The sequence below is a fragment of the Eptatretus burgeri genome, chromosome 3 (genome assembly GCF_056783735.1).
Source record: "Eptatretus burgeri isolate ZD-2024b chromosome 3, Ebu_testis_v1, whole genome shotgun sequence".
Classification (NCBI taxonomy): Eukaryota; Metazoa; Chordata; class Myxini; order Myxiniformes; family Myxinidae; genus Eptatretus; species Eptatretus burgeri.
The window spans coordinates 108,666,185-108,682,184 of NC_140963.1; the positions used below are offsets into that span (position 1 = coordinate 108,666,185).

The 16,000-nt window shown below is 43.0% G+C and overlaps 1 protein-coding gene across 7 annotated transcripts in view; it reads left to right on the forward strand.

The window, feature by feature from the left end:
- LOC147030668 (arginine-glutamic acid dipeptide repeats protein-like) overlaps positions 1-16,000 on the forward strand; it is an 80,991-nt gene that overhangs the window by 47,319 nt on the left and 17,672 nt on the right. For all 7 annotated transcript variants that reach the window (XM_085874929.1, XM_085874930.1, XM_085874927.1 and 4 more), the window contains 3 exons: positions 9,101-9,181; positions 13,026-13,278; positions 13,880-13,972. In XM_085874929.1, the coding sequence (XP_085731055.1) occupies positions 9,101-9,181; positions 13,026-13,278; positions 13,880-13,972 (427 nt within the window). The remainder of the gene's footprint in view (positions 1-9,100; positions 9,182-13,025; positions 13,279-13,879; positions 13,973-16,000) is intronic.

Below are 16,000 nucleotides of genomic sequence, written 5' to 3' on the forward strand. Positions count from 1 at the left end.
GATGGAGCCGCCAGGCAGGAGGGGAAGAGGAAGGCCAAAGAAGAGGTTCATGCATGCGGTGAGGGCGGACATGCGGGTGGTTAAGTGTCAATGGAAGATGTGGAGGATAGAGCGAAATGGAGACGGTTGATCCTGACGGCTGAAAGAAGAAGAAGATTTACTTATATATTTATTTATATACTTATTCCTTTGTATTTATTTAGTTATATTTATTTATATATATTTATATTTATTTATTTATATATACTGTTTTTTATATATATATATATATATATATATATATATATATATATATATATATATATATATATATATATATATATATATCTCAATCTTAAAACATGTGTCTACTGCACTGCTCGATGGCAAGACGTTTAAATATATATATATATATATATATATATATATATATATATATATATATATATATATATATATATATATATATATATATATATATATATATATATATATTCAATTTGTCATTTATATTTTCATGTCGACACCGGTTAAGACTGACCTGGACGGATTGGTGAACTATTTCCCTTGGAGGCGAATAACCGAGTTCCCTGGAGATTATGGCCCTTACCAGACGTGGGACAGGAGGCAGCAAAGCACTTACCAGATGCATTCACCAGGATGGAGAACAAGGGTTTATATTCACACCCACAACGGATAGACAGACACAAGCAATCTTAATAAATAGGGGTATAATGAACATAAATCAAGTATTCATAAGAGGAATAAATCAGTGTAATAATGAAAATCTATCAAAGCATGAGGTAACTAGAAAGGCACTCGGTAGAATGCATACCTCCGCCACGCAATGCCTGATCCACGAGAACATACTGGGCCCAATACATTTTTGAACTCTCATGTTACATATCGTTTTTGCCCCTATCACTCGGTGGTGAAAAATCACTTTGAAAATTAAATAATTCTCCTCTCCAGATTCGGATCTTCACCAAAATCGAATAATTTCTTCTTTTCACACACCCAACTTGTCCACCAAATTTCATCCGAATGCATCCACAACTTTTGAGATAACTTGCCAAATATAAGTTTAGCTCTATCTCTCAATGGTGAAGAATCACTTAAAAAAATTATCGTATCCGGATTCGAATCTTCACCAAAATTGAAGCACTTTGTCTCTGTTGAACACCCAACCTGCCCACCAAATTTCATCCGGATCCGTCCACAACTTTTTGAGATATCCTGCACACAAACAAACAAAGAAAGAGAGGGGTGAAAACATAACCTCCTTCACCCTTGGTGGCAGAGGTAACTATCATGCTTTATATAGTTTTTGGCCCTATTTCTCAATAGTGAAGAAGCACTTTTAAAATTCAATAATGCTGGTATCCATATCTGGATTCGGATCTTCACCATTCAATCGAATCTTTCTTGTCAACACCCAACCTGTCCACCAAGTTTCATCCGAATCCGTCCACAACTTTGTGAGATATGGTGCTATATATCGTTTTGGCCCGATTTCTCAATGGTGAAGAATCACGTAAAAAAAAATTCTAGTATCTAGATCTGGATCTTCACTAAAATCTAATCAGTTCGTCCTTGTCACACACCCAACCTCCCCACCAAATTTCATCCAGATCTGTCCACAACTTTTTGAGATATCTTGCACACAGACAAACAAACAAGAACGATGTCATGAATAGCACAATACTTGCGAAATCCATCAAACAAATTTGACCTCAAAAATAATTGGTGCTTGAATTTAGTAACCTAACATGCAAATCCTCTTCAAATTTCAAGTCAATCAGATGAAAATTGACGATAGTGGAAATTTGACCTCAAGATGATCTTTGACCTTTGGTTCAAATTCAATATGCTTCTCAGTTGAGACTACCTCTACAACTCGGTGAAGTTTCATGATGATCGTTTTAGAATTGTGACCTGTCGGCGACAGACAGACAGAATAACAAAATCGACTGACCGATATACTTGAAAAATCTTCGATTTTGCAAGTAACAAACAAACAGACAGATAGCAGTGAAAAACATAACTTCCTTCACCTTTGGTGACGGAGGTAATGAAACGTCAGGTAATTTACAGCCGAAAGTCAAGGCGCCTCGACAAACATTTACAAAAACGGACAAGGGGAAAAGATGAAACAAACGAAAAATCCCTCTTTATTCTGGCACTGAGCTTTGTCCAGAGAAGGTCTTTTAGAACTTGATGATCGAACCGCGTTGTCCTGTGCGAGAAGCTCGCAAAATGGCGCCAAGCCGCTCTCTCAGCGGGAAACGTACCGGAGGCAATAAGAGCGGTGATATTCAACCAGTGTGACCACTCCTCATTTTCATAAATGCCAAGGTGAGCCAATGAAAAAAGCCAAGAATTCACAAGGTTTCGATAAAGCGATGATAATAGAAATCCTATATGCCAAGAAAACCTATAGAAAACCAAGACGCCAAGGTGAACAATGAATAGCCAAGATCTTGTGAAGAAAGCCAAGGAGTGGTCGCACTGTATTCAACACCAAGGCTCAGAAACTGCCGTGCAGCTTCTTTTAACGATCAACTCTGCCGACCGTTCCTCTCTTGCACCAGGTCCGTTCACAATGATCGCCCACCTTCCTCCTCGACCATACGTCGAGATGATTTCTGAGGTCCCGTGAAAGGCCGCGAGGCACGCTCTTCCCTCCCCAGAAACATACACGCTTCACCACCCATCCGAACAATCAATGACTAGCGTTTTGCTCCAGCTCACGAACAAATTCGCCTCAGCATGAACACAAGAATCGTGCAGCCTTCTTAACCGTGTCGAGGGGAAGCCAGCAAGCTAGATCCTTTTGCCTCCATTCGCGTACCTCACCCAACTCTCTTTTCCCCGTACCTTCTGAACTCTCACTCATCCATCATCCACCCCAGAGGTGTGGTTTGCTATTTGTCATTCCTGGAGGCAGGGTTTTTTGCATGCTTGGAACATTCAGCTCGGTTGTTGTTTTAAGAGCATGATTCCGTTTTATCGCTGGTCTTGTAAATGCAAAAATATAGGAAAAGGTCACACGCTGCAATCACATACTGGGAGAAATTGGCTTTAATCCATCCCTAATTAACACAGCACCACCCCCCCCCCCCAGTGTGGTGAAAAATAACAGCTTAAGCTGATGGTCTCCCTGCTTAAATTACATTGAGATGTCTCCTGCTCCTCCATAGAACATGTTACTCCATACAATTTAACCTTACCATGAAGTTCTTCCATCTACCCCACAAACATAACAATATATGTGTATATATTGTTGCGGACCCGGGGTCGTGGGCGAGAAGACCACGAGGGGGTGAGCTACCTCGGGTTCCCACCAGACTCTCACCAGTCGCACACAAATAACTTTGTGATGCGGCGGATCGCTAATCGACCGTGAACGCCAATAACTCAACCATGTGACTTAGGGTCCTCCGTCTGATACTGTTTACCAAGAGTCACATGGTTTAATTACCGGGGGACACGCTCTCAGTACGCCTTGCTCAAACCGGATCACCTTACCAGATCAGACGCAGCCGAGCAAAACTGCCAAAAACGTACCGGCTCAAAAATACATCGTTGGGGGATAACATCCTGGCTAGACTACAGTACGAATCATGCTGGGCCAATGAAGGAAAAGATGAAAACGAGCTGGGAACATTTCTACACAAGCATTTATTTATAATCAAACGAGGAAAGGTATGTGGTACAGTCAATTGGTTTTCTTTGTATGTGCAGCAGGGGATAGCAAGGAATTTGTGGGGTGTGGCAAATGGCAAGCAATCTTACAAAAGCAGACACAGAGCAGACTTATCCCGTTCGAACTTTTACAATCTTAACTTGGACGAGGACAGGTGCCATCGCACGCGCGCACACAAACACGCACGCACACACCCGAGGAAAGAGAAAGAGAGAGAGAGAGAGAGAGAGATAGAGATAGATAGAGATAGATAGAGATAGATAGAGATAGATAGAGATAGATAGAGATAGATAGAGATAGATAGAGATAGATAGAGAGAGATAGAGAGAGATAGAGAGAGATAGAGAGAGATAGAGAGAGATAGAGAGAATGAATGAAGGAGGATAAACGGCCTCCAATTATCTGATGCAGACGAATGCAACCCAGTATGCTTAGGGAGAGGTAGGAGGGAGGAATACTGGTGGTGTCTAAGGTGTGGGAGTAAGAGGTGTGGTATAGTGCCAGAGGAAAATGGGATTGTGAGTCACTGATGATGCTCTTTTGTGCGTCCAAAGGAGACCGGATAGAAGGGTGGCTAGTGAGAGAGGAGAGAAGATGCATGAGGTGAAAGATGCTTAACCTAGCCATGTATAGGTCTGTTTGTGTAGCGTGTACCTCTGTGGGACACTCCGCTTGAGCAGTCCCACCACGAGATGTGGCGCGTTATCTCCGGCTTAGTCACTTTGTCGGGGCTTGTGGCAACGTGCGCTCTGTACTGGTCCGTCTCGCTGCACGGAAGTGGCGAACGTTCACAGCCTGGCCGGGAGCCTCAGCAGTCGCCCCGGACCAGGCCCTCAGGAATAAGCACGTCCTTGCAATCACACATCAACAGCAAGTGAAGAGCTAGCAAAGGGCAGAGAGGAGCAGAGAATAGGGGTGAATGGCTCCGCGCTCTGCCTTTTATAAACCCCGGGCGAAGGGTGAGGTGACGACCCGAAAGCGACGTGCTGTGACCCGAATTCTGCTTCTCTATTGGGCCACAGCGGCTCCAGCCACATCCTGCAAGGCTCCCAGGGCCAGAAACGTCCTCAGTCGCCCATCCGGCTTGACACGGCCCAGAGCTCCTGACTCAACATGGGGTATCAGCCGGCACCCTGTCCCTGAACATGCTCCAAGTGCAGTCTGAATGCCGAATAGCAATGCACACCCACCACCCACGGGCCCCCTCTCATGAGCCAAAATGCACACCCGGGCCCTGTACCAAACTCCCGGATCGCCCTTCCCGCGACCCCTCCTCACCGCCGCTGTCTTGCCATGTTCTAGCGACTGGATGAGGGTCGTATCAATTCTGCGTGTCCACCCGGGACATCCCCTGCGAGATGCGGTCAAGCTATTAACGTCGGTTGCTCGGCTCCACATCGCGCAGTCTGAGGACAGTCCGAGTCGTGCAGCACTCCTCTGTATAGTGGCGAATTGTATCGATGCAGAGGTACGAGGATGTGTGGGAATATTTTTCCCGTGTACGGGAGGCATTTGTAGTCGAAGCGGTGAGGTTTGGTGAGCAAGGTGAGATGCCGGTTAGAAATTGGCACGCAGATTTGAATGAAATAATGGTGCGCGATGCACGTGCGGTATAGTGTGTCGTGGGAGTTTGGTGGTGGTGGTTCCAAGCCACGGGAGGCATTATGGTGTGCTTGCTATTCAATCGGCTATTGTGTGGCTTGTGTGCTTGCTTGCTTGATTTGTACCATGGCTAAAAGGAAAGGGTTGGAGTCGAAATCAGAATAGGAGATGGAGATAGTTAATAGACCGAGCTATGAGACCCACACAACGCACTTTGTCCCGTTAACCCACGAGACATGAGGAGAGGTCTGACTGCACAAAGACTAACAAAATAACTGCCTGAGGATCACTGTATGTTGGGTGCCATTGCCTTTGAGGCATGTGGTTTTGTAGAACTGCATATATATATATATATATATATATATATATATATATATATATATATATATATATATATATATATATATATATATACAGTAGACTAGGTGTAAGTCGGCAGCGTGTAACTCGTCACTTCGCCTAAGTCGGCAGCGTCAAAAAGTCCCAAATTTATCTCGTGTTAAATCCCTTTGAATAAAGGGTCATCCCTCTGTAAGTCGTCATCTCTAAGTCGTCACGTCGTCTAAGTCGTCAGATGTTGTCCATTCCCATTTAATGGAAACTCAAGTAAATTACCACTCCTAACTCGTCACACGGAACTGCTGCCTCATGAGAAGCCTGATTTAATGGAATCGTGATGCTCGCTCATTGGTATACACCGCCAGTGATAGGCTATTTATAACTGCGTACACACGTTGATCGCACTGCAGGCAGGACAATGGCGACTAAGCGTAAGCTTACAACTAAAACCTACCAAGAAAAATACGACATTATCCAGTTTTGCGAGGCAAATCCACTGATGAAGAAAACAGACATAGCTGAGAAGTTGGACATCAAACGGCAGACATTGAACGATATCTTAAAGAATAAGGGCAAGATATTTGGACAAGTGGAGAAGATCGTGAGGCCGGTGGGAAGTTTGAAATGTGTGTCCTTTGAAGATGTCGATGACGCGCTCATCATCTGGTTTCGGCAAATGTCGGCTCAGCCAAATATTCGGTTTCGGCCGATACTGTCTTTCGGTGGAGGATTGCCCAGCCAACATCATGGAATACAATGACTGGTTTGAATCCTTTCTCATGCACCAGATGCCCAAGAGTTTGAGGCAGTCAAACATAACGGATTACTTCGCGAAGAAGTAAAGGATCGATCGAGCTTAGTGTTGAAGTCCGATCATGGTTTTATATTGGCTTGTTTTGTACATTACCACACTCACTTACACATAGGCATTGAGTGGTAATCATCACCACGATGACTGTGTGTCATGTAATTTGTCACCATACCATCACCGATGGTATACGAGTTGTCTTACAGAGTTGTTCATTATCTTTACTTTTGATAAACTGATTCATGAATTCCATCTTTGCTTGATCACTTTCCAACTCACCAACTCACCCCCACCTATGCCCTGAGGATTGTGTTTTCCTTTTGGTACAATAGCCGGCTCTCACACATATGTGTCCAGGCCACGCGCGACTTCATCCTTCACCTCACAGTCATCATGAATGTTCGCATACGCGCAAGTCGTCACTTTTTTCTCGGTCCCGATGGTGCCGACTTACGCCGAGTCTACTATATATATATATATATATATATATATATATATATATATATATATATATATATATATATACTGTATATATATATATATATATATATATATATATATATATATATATATATATATATATATATATATATTTTTTTTTTTTTATTATTTATTTATTTATATATATTTATATATATATATTTATATATTTATATATTTATATATTTATATTTATATATTTATATATTTATATTTATATATATTTATATATATATATATATATATTCATATAGATATTGGATAATTTTCTAAATGATATTTATTCCCTTCATCAGCTGGTATACAAACACACGAGTATATCTAAATGATTACGTCGGTGCTCACTCTGTGGTGTCCATTTTCTCGTTCTACATGTGGAAGAAAGCATCTTTGACATTGTCCCTTTTCTTCTTTTACATGTGAAAGATCTTACACAGGTGAAGGTAGATGCTGTTCAGGCTAGGGATGGTGGCAGGCATTGATCCATCGAATGCAATACAGCCTTGAACAATAGGAAGATGAAACAGCAGAAATAAAGCCGGTCGGCAACATCATCATGCAGGATGTTAATCGCTTTGGCTGTGGCATTATGCCCTTGGCTAGCCAGGGCGGCCAGTTGGGCACATTTCTCCACAGGGCTATTGCTCTGCATGACCCCCTCCACCAAGACCCCCTCTATCAGTGTTTGCATCCGTGTTACCAAGTCTTCAATGTCCGCTTCCACATCGACCTCCTCATCCACCATTTCATCGCACATCAGTGCATCAATGTGGGCAAGCATGGGTTCCATTTCGCCATCCCCCAGCATGTGACGAATTATACCACAGATTTGTTCCAGTACGTTGAAGTTTATATGCCTGGTGTTGGCTTAATGGTTATGGTGGTGGGCTTGGGATCCTAGAGTCCTGAGTTCAAATCCCGCTCAGCTGTTGAATTAATACCAGGTGGGGTTAACTCAGCCTGTCATCCTTCCTGGGTCGGCAAAATGAGTGCCGGCATGCTGGTATCCTGTGTTGGAGTGGCGACCCGTCCAAAATTGTGCCCAATAACCAAGGAGACTGCTAAGGCAGCACCAACACTCTGCCTAGAGTATGGTCCCAATTGCTGAATGGATGGATGAAAGTTGATGGCCATCTTCATCGTTTTAATGTCCATTATGTTGGAACAACAAGCAACAACGATTTATTCTCTTTATCACTTGGATATATACGAAGACACAAGTATATCTGCTCACCAGCATATAAGCCTCATGATATCATTCTCTAAATGTCTGATCCCCCCCCCCCCTATCAAACTGCAACCACATTGCTAGAGCAGAAACAACTGGTGCGCTTGAGAGGGCAGTCTGCTACAAAACTGTGCCTCACAATAAAAAGTATATAGGGTGGTTATTGCCTCAAAATCTATTTTAGTGCTGGGGACCACGACGGGGTGAATGGCGGGCACCAGTGGGGGAGGATTTCAGCCTTAGTTCCCCCCACCCCCCCGCTTTTATGTATACATAGTCGAGGCTCATGGAAGAGCTCATACACTGAACGGATCAGGACGCAACAGGATAAAAGGCGCAGTAGAGAGTGGTTGAAAAACACTAATGGCAGAGTTGAAGGCCAAAGATCGAGGGAGATTTGGATAAACAATGAGTGTGGGGAGGATTGGGAGGCAGGAGGGGACGCATGGGTGGACAAGATGGATACAGAGGAAAACTCCAAGGAGGGAAAACTGGAAATTTTGAAAGATGAGGGATCGGGGTGGGGTTGAAGGTGGTTAACGAGGGTAGGGAAGATCATGCTTTTGGATTGCGGATGATCTATCTGAGATTCTGTTGAACTGCTGTCTTGAAGACCTGGAAGGAGGAATGAGATTGAAGAGAATGTGGATGTTGATTTCACAGGCAGGAAAAAAAAGAGGAACAAATGAGTATATTTATGTCAGCTGTGGTTGTCGATCAAGCTTTCATCAATTTATATTTTTGTAGTTTACCTTTGTGCTTGTTTGAAAGAAAATCTGGCAGACTTAGTTGGAGCTTTTAATGTGTTGCAGTTGCTTTGTATAATGACAAGACTTGTTGTAAAAGAGGTACATTTTCAGCAGGGTTGGAATTGATTGTGTCATAAAGAATATTGTGTGTTTCTTTGTTTGTGGGTGTATCCATCATTCATATGCTTTATGTACCTTTGCCTTGCCAGAAACGCTTTGTTCGTGGGCTACGACAATTTGGAAAGAACTTTTTCCGGATTAGGAGGGAACTGCTTCCTCACAAGGAAACGGTAATTATCATATTGCTCTCGAACCAATCAATAATTCAATCCTTTGCTTTCCCTTGCCTCCCCTCTTCATACCAAACTTCATCACAGTTTTCTCCTTCCCCCCTCATATCCCATCTCAAGCTGTTGTCTCTATTAATATGGCTGCCCGTCTCCTTTCCCACTCTCCCACTGACATTGTTCTCTGTATCCTGATCATTGTTATTAACACAGATCTAAGAATCGCATCAATGGAACTTGTACATAAATCTCATGTAGGACAAAGACATTAGCGGACTTCAGTACTCGATACTTTAATGTGAATTACAAGGACACTTTTCGGCAGTGGACGCATACATGTAGTATTTGGTATTTCAACCTGGGTTTTGTGCAACGTGAGCCATTGGTTCAGGTGGGAACACCAAAACAAGGTAACCAAATTCTTCACTCTTTTTCAAACATTTTTTCAGCTTGTTGTCTGCACGATTGAGAGTCAAAACATTTTCCCTTTAAAAAAAAAAAAAAAACAATTCTGAGCAAACAACATTCCATGTATATTCCAATGACATGGGTGAAACGTAACCACCCATGGGGTAGAAATGAGAGCCTGGCTGGAAACTACAAAGAAAATGCTTAACATCTAATCCGAGTTGAGTTTACTGGCACGCAATCCTTCTTAGTTTGAGGAAAACTTTTAACCCCCCCCCCTCCCCTTCAGGATACTGTGCTCATTGAGCCCCCTTCCCTTTTTATTTTTATTTTTTGTGGAAGGAGAGAATATGAGAGAGATAGAGATTTAGATAGATTTCACAGGGTTAAAAGACATATTCCAAGTGTTTGACCAGTTTGTGATTTTTGTCAAGGTCTGAAGAGAAGGAAGAAGCTGCTGCCTGTCTGTCACAAGGATTAGGGATGTCATGGCAGAAGGTGGAGTCACCAGCAAAGAGATAAAGGGGATTTACCAAAAAGTCGGAGATCATTTATGAAGATGAGGAATAGGATGGGGCCAAGAACACTGCCTTTGGGCATTCCAACCATGACAGGGAGAAGAGAAAAAAGGATTCCTTTGAGAGCCACACGTTGGCTACAAAAGTGGAGGAAGTCAGTAATCCAAGAGTGGAGTTCCAAAGGCAGACAGTTTTGAGAGCAAGGCAGGATTCCAGGCTGTATCAAAAGCTCGAGATACAGGTAGTGGACAAAAAAATGGAAACACATGGGTAAATGACGGACACCAAACAACGGCTTCCACACAGGTGTGGCCCATGTGTTAATTAAGCAAACGATATTCCAGCATGCTTTGGGTTATGTATAGAAATGCTGCACTGGCCTGGTTGCCGATAATTATGGCTGGCATTGCTGCAAGAGTTGGTCCCCCATGCCCCATCCACAGAGCACATGTGGTCACCCAATGGTTTGATGAGCATAACTGATGTTATTCATTTGGCATGGCCTTCTCGGTCACCAGATCTATGAGCATTTATGGGTCATTCTAGAATGATGCCTGAGACATCGTTTTCCACCTCCATCAAAGAGATGTGAATTGATTGATTTTCTCTTGGAAGAATGGTGCCACATCCCTCCTGCCAAATTTCAGACGGTGGTTGACTCTATGCCACGGTGCATAAAGGCCCTAATGGCCGCACACGGTGGCCCACTGCCCTATTAAGTGACTCCACATTGGTGTTTCCATTTTTTGTCCTCGACCGGCATATCCAGAGAGATGGTCCTGATCTCGTCTGATATTAAGGGCCTCCATCCATTGTTGGGAGAGCAGAAACTGCATGTCCAAGGTAGAGTGACCAGGTCTGAATCTGATTTGATGATCAGAGACGAGGCCGTTGGAGAAAAGGGATGACTTTGTCAACTACGATGATGGATTCCATGACCTTGCTGCTGATTGGAAGTAAGCTAATCAGTCTGTAGTTAAGGGGATCTGTTTTTGCACCTTTTTATGTAGTGTGTTGTTGATTGACTTCCAAGCAGATGGAAGATGACTGAGGACAAATGATAGAGTGCAAAGGGCAGAGAGAGGAAGTGCAAGAGCAGCAGAGCCAGTTTTTAGGACTCGTGAGCTGATGCCGTCTGGTCAAGTTGCAGAATCAGTCGAGGGTTGCCAGGGACTTTCCCACCTTTTCAGGTGCAAAAACTACCGAGTCCAGGAGCAGTTGGGTATGACTGGGAAGGTTGGGGGGGGAGGGAGGGAGAGGGATGTGGAGGGTGGGGGGGGAGAAGAAGACATTATTTAGAAGCAAACACAGAATTGAGATATTCGGCCTTCTCACAGGCGGAGTTGGCTGTGGTGCCATTTTAAGTGAGGGAAGGGGTGAATGGGGCAAAATACACCAGACAGATTTGACATGGTGCCACTAAGTTTTAGAGGAGATAGACAAGTTTGAAAGTTCATTCTTGAGGTCGGACAGATTTTGTTTTCTGGCTCTCCTGAAAGCAGACACACTTGTGGGCTTTGAGGTTGCCTTCAGTTAGATTTGCCTTCCAGGAGGAGAATGCAAGTTGGTGTAAGGCACCTGCCTCGCCACAGGATTTGGTGTACCAAGGGTGGGAGGATGGGTAAGGTAACTGAAGATGGGATTAATCTGTGCATAAGGGGAGCAGGTTTCTGTGGAAGAATTCCCAGGCTGAATTGATATCAGAGGCGGTCGATATAGGAGACCAGTTCTGAAGAATGATGGCTGCTTGCAGTCCCAACCAGGTTGCCTGAGTGAACTGCCAGACTTGTCAGTGCTGAGGCTGTTCTCTGACAATGGCCAGAGATGATGAACTTCCCAAGCACATGATCAGATGAGCCAACTGTGGCAGAGGAAGAACAAGGTACATTGGCGACGAAGTTGGACATCACCAAGTCCAGGAAGGAGGATTTGCCACTTACAAAAATCCGGTTTGGAAAGTTTACAGATTGAGTTAGTCCCATGGAATCACAGAAGTGCTTTGGGGGAGGGGGGCGGGGGGGGGGGGTTGGGAGGTGTAAGAGCAGTATACGGAGAGTGAAATGGAATTCTTTATGTCCAGTGCAATTCTGCCGACAGGACAGGGTTCAGATCAATCAAATCAGAGGCAATAGCCAGGTAGATGCACAAAGGAGTCAGCAATGTCCTGTGTGAGTAAGGATTCTGTTAAACTGATTATGTCCAGTTTATCTGCAGTGGCCTGGATTGAGGGATTGAGAGATCTGAGAATGTGGAAGTTGATTCCACAGGTGGTAAAAGATGAAGAAATGAGTGGAGGTGAGCTGTATTTTTGGAGTTTCACCATAAAAGAGTTTGTGGTGGACAACTTGTGCCCTGCAGAAACTTTGGGGGGTAGGGGGTGAAGAGGGGAACAGACCATGGGAAAAAGCAGAAGGTGCAAGATCAGAAAGGAGGTGGTAGAAGACAGAGAGACCACTGATCTGTCTTTGATGTGAAAGTGATAGGCCCGTAGACTCAGCTTCGCTACAGGAGATTCCATTTATCTTGAAGGCCTCCATTTCCCTGGCATTAAGCTGAGCAAGGTGTGAGGCAGGGGTGCCATCCCAGATGGGAGAGCAGTATTCCATCAAGCTGTGGATAAAAGCCATGTCGGTGGATGGGAGTTCAGGTGTGCCAAGGATATACCTTGCATGATGGAGGATGCCTTGACTAGTGCTGGAGGCCAATTTGGAAGTGTGGTTTGCCCAAGAAAGATCGCATCTGATAGTGAGACCCAAAAATTTTGAGTGACTGAACTTTTCTTATTTTTAAGTCTCCTGGTTTGTTTTTTACTCATGCATGCACATACCTTCTACAGCACTCTTATTAGCATCATGACTCTTCAAAGTTGATCTATTTCTCTTCACTCATGAGCCCTTATCTACTTCATTCTACTGCTACAGGGAGACCTGGTTACTTACTATTACTACTGGAAGAAGACAGCAGAAGCAACATCAACTAGGCCCCACCGCCGTCACCGCCGGCAGCCGGCAGGGTTCCGCCGCATAAAAACTCGCACAAACCCCCCTCAACCTCCTGATCCCCGTGTCATCCACGACCCTCGATCCCATCCCTCTCCTCCGCCAGCCTTCCCTCGAACGCGTCCCTCACCCCCTCCTGCAGAACCTCGAGCACGTCCTCCCTCTGAAGAATTCCGTAAGAACCACAAACACCACTTTATCTTCAATTTCATATTCATCCTCACACTTTGGAGCCACCAATTTTCAGAAAAAAAAAAAAAAATATATATATATATATATATATATATATATATATATATATATATATATATATATATATATATATATATATATATATATATATATATATATATATATATATATATATATATATATATATATACAAAAAAGGAACTATTTCAATACGATGTGAATAACTTGTGTTTTTTTTTTTTTTCTTGTTTCATTCGAGGTTAATTTGAGTTTGTCCCAACATTTTATGATCAGAATCGTTGCTTACATAATGATTTCAAAGACTCTTGGAAGCGTGCAAATGCATTGAAGTGAGGTAGTGATTGGAGCAGTTTAAGGTGCCATTCCAAGAAAATCCTAATTTCACAATTGATTGCAATACCAATGAATCATCCTGTTTCACCTTTCTTACAGATGCTTAAATTATTATTTTTTTTAATCATTTACAAATGCTGGCAGGATCGTCCATACATGTGGACTCACCCTTAAGCTATCAACTTGTAAATTCTTTGTTTGTGTTTGTGTGTGTTTTGTTTTATTTACAGTGGATGTGAGTTCTCCAAGTGACTATGGTTTTGATAGCGATGACAGTGATAGAGAGCTACGTTCTCCCGTCTGCCGCCACTGCTACACCACGGGTATCACAAGCACGATCTATATACCCACATACTACTTGTTAACATCCAAATGTTACAAAGAGGTCTACATGACAGTAGTATCCACATGTACTCGTATCCAACAACACTGTGTCCTGAGTATGCTTTTTAACCTTCTGAACCCTGAGCTCCTTGGACTTCCGGCTCCCCCACCCTGAGCTCCCTTGAGAAAAATCCAGCCGCTCAGGTATATGGAGATTAGAATAGCGGCTGGTGAAATGACCGCTAGGGTTCAAACGGTTAAAATTCATTGTGACATTTATTTTCAAGCAATGTAATGCTCGTGGACTAGATTGTACTCTATCACATGCATAAGGAGGACATGAGGGGAAATTTATGCACTACTGTAATGACAAGAGTAATCATTACATATCGGAGAGTGCGCTTGCCCCTCTATGTGTAGGGATGGCACGGAAAAAAAATGTCGGTCCCACCCACTCTGTGCAAAAGTAAAGTTGGAGTATCTTCTCTAAAAAGTTGCTTAAGCTATACATGAGAGCCAACCTGGTCTGTTTGGCTGATTGGCTCAGCAGGGATCGCTTTTCAGCATTCCAGATGATGGTCAAAACCGGCAAATCATCATGATGATAACAAGAAGAAGAGCAATCAGGTATTGCAGAACCCTGTCAGGGCTTGTTTTTTGGGGTGTTTATGTACTTTTGTGTTGCATAATTTATAAGAGACATAACAAGAACTACCACTTTATAAGTGCTGGCAGTGATGACCGGGTACCAAGACGTCCTGCTTTGATACAGCCCCGCTTCGATCGGACACTTCATCCTGACCCGTAACATTTATTGTTATTCAATTGAATTCAGAATGGTATTAAAATAAAATAATTTCAAATCAAATGGAAGACCAAGTAGGTACAGTTCTGCAATTGAGTCATCAGAAGGAACCTGAACAAGCAAAAAGTAAATATGAAGTCATCACAAGGAACCTGGATAGGATTCTGGTTGCAGCTGCTACTCCTCTACCCTCAAACCCATTCAGGTACAGCCAAGTGAGCCTTATTCAAAATAAAAAAATTAAACAACTCTGCTGCCAGACCATACATCCTATCAGGTTAAAATTTAAAACATATATTCCCCATCACTATTAGATCATAATTTCGAAGTTTCAAGTTAATCGATGAAGCGGTTCAAGAGAGAGAATTTTTTTCTTTTTTAATTTTTGCTTGATCCAATATGGCTACCAGATCATGTGACCAACTGATCAATTATTTGTGAAGATCTTGGTGTCCCCAAGGCTTGGGGAATATGTGTATGAAGTTTCCCCTCGATCTGTTCAGCTGTTCTGGAGAAGAAGATTTTTATCGGTTTTTATGGTAAATCTAACATGGCTCCCACACCACGTAACCGAGGACGTCATAATTATCATTAAAAGATTCTACATGAGTAGTTGCTCCTTTGGTGAAAACTTCGTGTCAGTCCGACATGCGGTTGCAGAGAAAAACATGCACGTTCTGTGCAGACAAACAAACAAACAAAAACAGATAAACAAATGGACCAAAATGCAATTCCCTCTCCTCCGGTGAGGGTAATAACAATAATAATATTCAGTCGGCCTATTTATGAGCTTCTTCTGTCAATGGCAATGACTGGTATCATCCGACAGAGTTTTGCATGGTGCAGCATCCTTTGCTATCAGAGTTTTAATAGCTTGAAAGGATTCCACGAAAAGGATGCAAAACTGCATTCTTTTGTAAAGGAATAGAAAGGGATCAGAGGGATGGGTGGGACTATGGCTAGACACATTTTTCCCTCGGTTCAATCAGACCTGTCTGGGTGTGGTTAATGGTGGAATATTATCGGGAAGTCGGTGACAGCAACAACCCACACACATTTCTGTAAAGTATGTACAATTTATAATGTTATATCATCTATTATGTATGTACAGTAGCATTACAATGTGAGCACATTTATAAAGTTTGCACAACAACATTTGTAAATCAGGAAAAGGACATCTATATATGAGGCGTCGCAAGGAGGAGTGATGTAAGGGACACAT